At 39.9% G+C, this 9,236-nt stretch overlaps 1 protein-coding gene across 5 annotated transcripts in view; it reads left to right on the forward strand.

The window, feature by feature from the left end:
- Positions 1-5,478, forward strand: part of DSE (dermatan sulfate epimerase) — an 83,664-nt gene extending 78,186 nt beyond the window's left edge. For 4 of the 5 annotated variants that reach the window (XM_040474432.1, XM_040474431.1, XM_040474430.1 and 1 more), the window contains 2 exons: positions 288-495; positions 2,813-5,478. In XM_040474432.1, the coding sequence (XP_040330366.1) occupies positions 288-495; positions 2,813-4,562 (1,958 nt within the window). In that variant the 3' untranslated portion in view covers positions 4,563-5,478. The remainder of the gene's footprint in view (positions 1-287; positions 496-2,812) is intronic. The other variant, XM_040474434.1, reaches the window with a different exon arrangement.
- The last annotated feature ends 3,758 nt before the right edge of the window (positions 5,479-9,236 follow it).

The following is a 9,236-nucleotide window of genomic DNA, read 5'->3' on the forward strand; positions in this document are numbered from 1 at the left end:
GCCATATACATACGCATTAGGAACTATGGCACTTCTGTTACCAATAATAAGCTGCCACATAACAGACACAAACTTGTACACAAGATTTGTGGAAGGGCTTCCGAGGGATTCTGATTAACTGGGCCTGATTAACCAGGAGTAAAGCCTGGACATTGTGTTTTTGGTTTTTTAATCCAGGATACAGAATTGATTCTAATTTGCAACCAGCATTGAAAATCATTGTTTAGGTCTTCATGGGAATATGCAGTTTTACATTTATCTTAATTCTGTCAAACCTCTTACCCCAGGGTTTCAAAGAACTGTGGCTATTGCAGACTCCAATTACAACTGGTTTTATGGTCCAGAAAGCCAATTAGTGTTCTTGGATAAATTTGTCATGCGTAATGGCAGTGGTAACTGGCTGGCTGACCAAATCAGGAGGAACCGTGTGGTGGAAGGTCCAGGAACACCATCCAAAGGCCAGCGTTGGTGCACTCTTCACACAGAATTTCTCTGGTATGACACGTGGGGCTGTCTAGGGGGGGCGGGGAGAGGGGAATTGGGCCCTGGGGATACAGGGTGCTAGTTTATTGCAATGAAAAAGAACAACTATCTAAAGTACTTTGTAACCCTTTCTCCATGCCCCCTCCCACCTTGCAGCTTCAATTCATATCACAGCCTTTGACACTGCTAGAAACATTTAGAAACAGTTCCTTACATGTAAGATCTCATCACTGTTTGGGGTTTTTGATTTTCTCATACTGGGAGATGTCTTAGGCTCACATATTTAATAGATGTGCATGTTTTGATTTCCATCATTTTTGAAATCATATAAAGAGAAAAGCACAAAATTTAGACTGGGTTTTACTCCGACAATCACACCAAAGAAATAAATAAATAAAGGTAGTGAAATGTTTTGTTTTAGTAAATGGAGCATTATAATCTTCTAATAGCAAAGCTGTTACTAAATTTTCAAAACTATTTAAAAGTGTTTGACAGTATTTGACAGTTTCACTTTGATAATAAAAGAACCATGTAATTTTTTTTGCCTTAATCTTTTAAGCCCAGAAAGAGAAGCCAGGGCCTCCTGTTTAAAGTTCTGCCAAGTATATTGTTGGCATCCAATAAGTTAAAATAAAAATTACAGGGAACTGGTTAATCATTAATCCTTGATGTCTTTTCAAGCTATTGAAATGTGTATTCAACTCCAAGATCAGCTTCTGTGGTTTGCTCTACTTCTCTTCATTATTTTTTTTTAATTTAAAAAATTAAGAGAGGACAAAGACATTAATAAAGTTAAAACTGGTTATCCTTTAACCAGCATTTTAAAAGACTGTTGTCACAGATAAAATAGTAATTTGATGTGATTTCACTTACCCTAAATATATGACCAGGAGAGCCCTATAAAGGTGACTCTAGGAGTCAGATTGATGCTAAATCTCACTTGGTTCAAATTCTGCCATTTATAGGAATATGCAAAGTGACCAAAGTCAGAGAAGTATTACCAATTTGTTTTATATCTGGATTTGTTAAATCACAATAATTAAGTCAACATTATTAACTAGACCTGAAAAGAGACACAATTTCTGATGGCCTGAGATTCTAGAACAAGAGACAAAACAGCCAAACCAAACACCAGTAAGATTAACTCTACCATTGGTGATTGATTCATTTAAGAGAAAAGTATCTAAGAGCTAATAATCTAGGCCTGCCTTTCTTCCCTTGAGCAGTAAATCATCCAGACCTGTCAGAAATGTTATCTCAAATCATCAAAAGCAAACAGTCTTGCTTATGATTACTTTGGGGGCCTCTCTGAGCCACAAACCTGTGTTCTTAATCACTGTGAAAGTTTAATGTTAATTATTGTATAAATTTGACAATAAGTATTTGTCATAAATAAAAAAATGAGAGGCCATTTATTGTCCAAAATGCATGACATCATCTGCAGATTAAAACAAAACCTGTGAGTATGGGTAGGTACTAGTAGCCACAATTATAAATCTCCTGGTATTAATAGTTTCTTGAATTTCATCCACTTGCATTTGTTTTTTGTTTTTTTTTTTTAATTTTTTTAAGTTTATTTATTTATTTTGAGAGAGAGTGCACACAAGCGGGGGAGGCGCAGAGAGAAGGAAAGACAGAATCCTAAGCAAGCTCCACCCCATCAGCACAGGACCCGATGTGGGGCTCGAACTCATGAACCATGAGATCATGACCTGAGCTGAGATCCAGAGTCAGATACTTAACCGGCTGTGCCACCCAGGCGCCTGTCATCCACTTACATTCTTACGTGTGGTATTGGTAGTAAATTTTATCTAGTGTGTGAAATTCAATTCTATTTAAATCTATTTTTTTAGAGGGTGAAAGTACTCTACCAAACTTTCAGTAATATCAGCCATGACAGAACAGTACTTCCTAACAACTTGAGGCTTGTTAGAGTCTAGATCCTAACACGGGGTTCTCTAGAATAGGCACCCCTGGACTAGTTTAGATGGGAACTTAATTCTGTGAGCCCTGGTCATTTGGATGGCAGTTCTGAAATCGTTATGTGAAGAACGTCCCTGTAGTATGAACAGCAGCAGCCATTTCAGGCTCAAGCCCGAGGATCCCACGGTGTGAAGTACTCCTCTCCCATTCAGCAAGGGTGCTCCCCTGTGCATGCTTATCCACGGGTGTTTCCGGAAATGTCCCGAACACAGAAATCACAGCCGGCCCTCTGGGGAGCATTGTGTTGTTTCCTCCAGCCACGTCACAAAGTGGCATCACAGTCCTGAGGTGTTATTTTAACTTCCACCAGAAACCCATTTCATTGTTTAAAAATGAATCCTTTCAGGTATGATGCCAGCTTGAAATCTGTTCCTCCTCCGGATTTTGGCACCCCTACGTTGCATTATTTTGAAGACTGGGGTGTTGTGACTTACGGAAGTGCCCTGCCTGCAGAAATCAATAGATCGTTTCTTTCCTTCAAGTCAGGAAAACTGGGGGGGCGTGCAATATATGACATTGTCCACAGAAACAAATACAAAGATTGGATCAAAGGATGGAGAAATTTTAATGCCGGGCACGAGCATCCTGATCAAAACTCATTTACTTTTGCTCCCAATGGTGTGCCTTTCATCACTGAGGCTCTCTATGGGCCAAAGTACACCTTCTTCAACAATGTTTTGATGTTTTCCCCAGCTGTGTCAAAGAGCTGCTTTTCTCCCTGGGAGGGTCAGGTCACGGAAGACTGCTCATCGAAATGGTCTAAATACAAGCATGACCTGGCCGCCAGCTGCCAGGGGAGAGTGGTTGCAGCAGTGGAGAAAAATGGAGTGGTTTTCATCCGAGGGGAAGGTGTGGGGGCTTATAACCCCCAGCTTAATCTGAGGAGCGTGCAGAGGAATCTGATCCTCCTTCATCCACAGCTCCTTCTCCTCGTGGACCAAATACACCTGGGAGAGGACAGCCCCTTGGAGACCGCCGCAAGCTTCTTCCACAATGTGGATGTTCCCTTTGAGGAAACAGTGGTAGATGGGGTCCACGGGGCTTTTATCAGGCAACGGGATGGTCTGTACAAAATGTACTGGATGGATGATACCGGCTACAGTGAGAAAGCAACCTTTGCTTCAGTGACATACCCTCGGGGCTATCCCTACAACGGGACAAACTACGTGAATGTCACCATGCACCTCCGGAGTCCCATCACCAGGACCGCTTACCTCTTTATAGGGCCATCTGTAGATGTTCAGAGTTTCAGCATCCACGGGGACTCCCAGCAACTGGATGTGTTCGTAGCCACCAGCCAGCATGCCTACGCCACTTACCTTTGGACAGGAGAGACCACGGGACAGTCTGCCTTTGCACAGGTCATTGCAGATCGTCAGAAAATTCTGTTTGACCGGAGTTCAGCCATCAAGAGCACCCCTGTGCCCGAGGTGAAGGACTACGCTGCTATTGTGGAACAGAACCTGCAGCATTTTAAGCCAGTGTTCCAGCTGCTGGAGAAGCAGATCCTGTCCCGAGTCCGGAACACAGCAAGCTTTAGGAAGACCGCTGAGCGCCTGCTGAGATTTTCAGACAAGAGGCAGACGGAGGAGGCCATTGATAGGATTTTTGCCATATCGCAGCAGCAGCAGCAGCAGAGCAAGTCAAAGAAAAACCGAAGGGCAGGCAAACGCTATAAATTTGTGGACGCGGTCCCTGATATTTTTGCACAGATTGAGGTCAATGAAAAAAAGATTCGACAGAAAGCTCAGATTCTAGCACAGAAAGAACTGCCCATAGATGAAGATGAAGAGATGAAAGACCTTTTAGATTTTGCAGATGTAACGTATGAGAAACACAAAAACGGGGGCTTGATGAAAGGCCGGTTTGGACAGACGCGGATGATGACAACTCGCAGCAGAGCCCCTTCCGCTTCGTACACCAAACTATTCCTGATTCTGAACATCGCTATTTTCTTTGTCATGTTGGCAATGCAGCTGACTTATTTCCAGAGAGCCCAGAGCCTGCATGGCCAAAGATGCCTTTACGCAGTCCTTCTCATAGACAGCTGTATTTTACTGTGGTTGTACTCGTCCTGTTCCCAGTCACAGTGTTAGCGCTAAAGCCATGCGTTGCCGGATCGTTGTGTGGTCACAAGAGTCTATGCAAAAAAAAAAAAAAAAAATTGCCCTAGTTTGTTACTGGAATTTTTATCTCAGATTCATTTTAACAAATTAAGGGGAAAATTTTTTCATACAAGAAAGCAGGGATATGGAGAAATCGGAATTGGAAAGGCAAAGGTTTATCAGAGGAAGGAGAGTTAGCTTGGTTGTTCCATGGTGTTTCTGGAAGTAACTGGCTTGGCTAAGTTAGCAATGCATATAATACTACCCTTAGAAGAAACAACAAGTCTGATTTTAAGTGATATTTTTTCTTGAGAGAAAAAGATTTAGATTTGGGTTTTATTAATATTAATTTAATGATGTTTAGCAGTTTCCAGATACTATTTTATGGCAAAGACTGAAGCCCACAATAATGAGAAATTCAGAAAAATTTTAATGGTGGAATCATGTTGAAAAATAAGTATTGCTAAGTCCTGGGATGGCAGTGTTCACTTCCTTGGAGGGTAGTTCATCAGTGAAGTGACAGCAGGATCTGCATATTGGATTACTATTCGGACAACATAGTAAAATGATGACAGATGATCATTAAAAAATTGAAATATATTTTTCTGTAGAAAACACATCAGTGAATGAATATTTCCTTGATGTTGGTCTCCGCACACACATAATGCATCCATTGGTTGTTCAATAAATAAGACAGTTACAGGCAATTTAATTTTCTATTTTCCTTATGTGGAAAACTGTTATAGACCCAGTGACTCAACTTCAGAATAAAATATTTTATACCCCGAACATTGATTTCAATACCAAAGAAGATGGGGGAAGCTAAAATTTGGATATGATTCTTATGTTTTTTTTAATAGAAAACTTTAAGTTTATTTTGCTAAATAAACATCATAATTATGATTTATCTGTAGTGTCTTTCTTCATTGTTGGATTACATTAAATGTGTGTGCAACAGTTTTGAAATCTTTGAAGAGAGCTCTTTATTTGGACCATGCATCACTTATAAAGTAGTGTTTGAATTGAAAGAAGTACTTTCTCTGCTACGTACCTTTTTGTTGTCTAATCCTATTTTAAACATTTGGAACAAAAGCCAACTTCTGATACTTAAATACCAAACTTAAAAACATAAACTTGCTATAGTTATTTTAGTTAAGTTCTCAGGTGGTAACAGGAGCACAGAGTACTTGAAACATATTCCACAGTTTATATTTCAGCGTAAGAAAATTATCTACTTTCAGGGAAGTTAAGAGTAAATTATCTGACGTTCCACATAGTTGAGTCTTGCAGATTTCCTCCTTGAAAACAGAAAATATGCTTAGCTCAAAGTTTACAGTAAGAACGCATGCACTGATTTGTAGGTTTAAAATAGTAATGGCAGTCTTTTTACTTGTCCCTTTCGTTCACGGACATATCAGTAAGTAACAGAAAACAAGGAAATGGAGAAACTCTTAGAATCACCTTTTTTGCGGTTCAATTTTGAACCTTGTTACGTAAAGTAAAAACCCAGGTTTTAACTTTTAACTGTGCTTCACTCATTACACTTGGAATCTAGAAAATGACTTCTGAGGAAGTATTTTTCCTTCTTTCATGGAAGAAGTCTCTAGGGAGGATGTCATTACACACTGTTTAAAAGAATAATGTTTTCAAAAGAATAATGCTTCCGTTTGTCCTGCATGGATGCTGTTACTGGGATTTAAACTTGCTTTATGTGACAGTTTCTCCGTTTACTTAACCTCATTCAACATTCCTCTCTTCTGTTTTTCATTCAAAAGGATGAATTGTCTGAAATGATCAAAAGCAAATTTAGGAAGAAAAAAAAAAGGGAAAATTGCTCTTTGAGGCTACCAAGCAAACCTGATCTCAGATCCAAAAACTCAAGGCATACTTTCTAATACCGATTAAAAGCGCAAGCGAGTGCCAGATTCAGCTCTCCTTTTGTTTTCGTTAGGTTAGGGCAGACGGTGAATTAGTCATCATAGCATGGCCCAGTCTAACACATTAGCTCATTTTTTAAGCAATTTTTAAAAATATGGTAATCATGCATCCTTGAAGCAAAATTCATTAACTGGGTTTTTTTCCCCTTCTAATTGGACCTCATATTTCACTTAAAAGAAACTTCCAGAGGCAGTGTCTTAAGTGGTTAAGTAAAAAAGAAAACGCTGAAACAAATCACAGCTCTTTATAGTGAGACATGTTTTATATCAGGGATAGTGCATATTTGAATAAAACTAAGCAACTCTTTGTCCCAGAAAACCAAGCAATGTTAAATCTCCCTTGTAACGGAGTAATCAATTATGGAATCTGTTTCAGGGCTGCTCACTGAAAGGAGTGTTTCAAGTTCACTGAATAATATGTAAGCTGTTTTTCAGGGGATTGGCAGGACTCTAGCCTTAACCTTAAAAAAAGTTTGGGAATTAATAGCATACACATTTTGTGCAGTGGAAGGGGCATGCGTATTCCCTGGTTGGTAACTGATTAGATTACAAACAGCCATGAAGATGGATGAGACGTATCTACTAAGAACATTCTTTTGAGATCATTGTTATAATTGTTAATAAAGTCGGTGGCAGACCTTGTTCTGGAACTGTTTTAATGATGAAAACTTACTGTATTGCCTAGAATATTGAATTAATTCTTCCACAAATAGTCATGATTTTAAAGAAGTAGCAAATGTCCTAAGTTTGATAGTTTTAACAGAATATCATGCACACTGAATGTTTTTTTGAAAGAAAAATTTACATTATGATTTAATCTGTTAAAAAAAAAATCTTGATAGTTTACAAAACTGCCCACAAAGGAATTTGAGATTTCTCCAGATTTTTCAGAGAAACCAAGTTGTGAAATGTTGTATTTGTAAGTTAAAAACTACATTCATGTTTTTCCTTAGAAATATAAACAAGATTAAAATGGATATGACGATGGGGAATAGGCCCGTGTAATTTATCATCTGAACTAGGCACTTTGGAGAGTTAAAGGAAGAGCAAACTACAGATATAAACCAAGAATGTTTCTGGGAACACTAGGACATATGGTCATCTATGCCATAGACCATTAGTTAATTCAGGAAATGAAAGAGGTTAAGGAGGTGCGTGCAAAGGTCTCACTTGTACTTTAGTGCTAAAAAAGGAACTTGAGATGATCTAATTGTGCCTCCAAATTCTACAGGTGGGGAAACAGTCTTCAGCAAAGGGGCTTTCCTCTCTCTCACTTCCTGTCATGCTTATTCCTGCGCTCATTCCATTTCCGTTGGCAAAGTCCATTGGCTTGATTCTCCCATCTTTAGGATCACGTTGAGAAGAGGTTAGTTTAGGGACGCCTGGATGGCGCAGTCGGTTAAGCGTCCGACTTCAGCCAGGTCACGATCTCGCGGTCCGTGAGTTCGAGCCCCGCGTCAGGCTCTGGGCTGATGGCTCAGAGCCTGGAGCCTGTTTCCGATTCTGTGTCTCCCTCTCTCTGCCCCTCCCCCCGTTCATGCTCTGTCTCTCTCTGTCCCCAAAAAAATAAATAAACGTTGAGAAGAGGTCAGTTTCTGCAGCTTGTTTAGCTTACTGGCAAAGATAAATACTTTCCCAGCAGTGTTTCAGCTATTTGCTTTATGCTGTAACACAGATTAACTGCTGACATTTCTCAGGAAATGACTGCAAGGAATCATGCAATCCACTCCATAGTCTAAATAGTTAATTTTCGGTCCTCTATTTTAACAGGTTCAGACACATCACCACTTGAAGAACAAAGGTCAGAGTTGCACTGTGACTTTCTTGTTCTTCTGGGCTGTATAGTTTCCCTCTCTTTTGGGGAAAGAGGTTTTTGGGGGTTTCTTTTTCAGTTTTAGATTTTTTCCTCAAGTTATACACATACATGATTAAAAAGGTAAAATAGTACAAAGAGGCTTGCATTTTTATTTATTTTAAAATGTTTATTTTGAGAGAGTGTGCAGAAAAGCGCAAGAGGGGGAGGGGCAGGGAGAGATGGAGAGGAAGAATCCCAAGCAGGCTCCAAACTGTCAGTGTAGAGCCCAACACAGAGCTTGATCTCATGAATCATGAGACCATGATCTGAGCTGAAATCAAGACTTGGACACTTAGGGGAGCCTGGGTGGCTCAATCGGTTAAGCGTCTGACTCTTGATTTCAGCTCAAGTCATGATCTTACAGTTTGTGAGATCCAGCCCCGTGTCAGGCTCTTCTGCACTGACAGTAAGGAGCCTACTTGGGAATCTCTCCTTTCTGTCTCTGCCCCTCCCCCACACGTGTTCTCTCTCTCTCTCCCTAAATAAATAAACATTTTTTAAAAATTAAAAAAAAAAAAGGCAGACTCTTAATCAGCTGAGCCATCCAGGTGCCTCAAAAGGCATGTAATTTTAAACACATCCTGCCCACTCGTTTTTCACTCTAGGTTCATGCTTTCCAGAAGTAACTAATTTTTGATTGTCTTAGCTGCTGTGTCCGTTATGTCCTTGTTTATGACAATGTCTAAAACTTCTTACCAGTGAAGAAGAGGATTTAGCTCCCTTGTCCATCTCCTCTCTCTTCACACCTGTTTCATTCACCCCCAACCTTCTAACAGAGCTATCATAATTTTTGGTTAAGTCACCATTCAGCATTTCCATACTTACCACCATGATAAGTAGGACCTGCGGGTTAGCCATGTAGAGCACTATCTT

Source organism: Herpailurus yagouaroundi, unplaced genomic scaffold (genome assembly GCF_014898765.1).
Source record: "Herpailurus yagouaroundi ecotype Mexico unplaced genomic scaffold, PumYag 139, whole genome shotgun sequence".
NCBI classification, from domain to species: domain Eukaryota; kingdom Metazoa; phylum Chordata; class Mammalia; order Carnivora; family Felidae; genus Herpailurus; species Herpailurus yagouaroundi.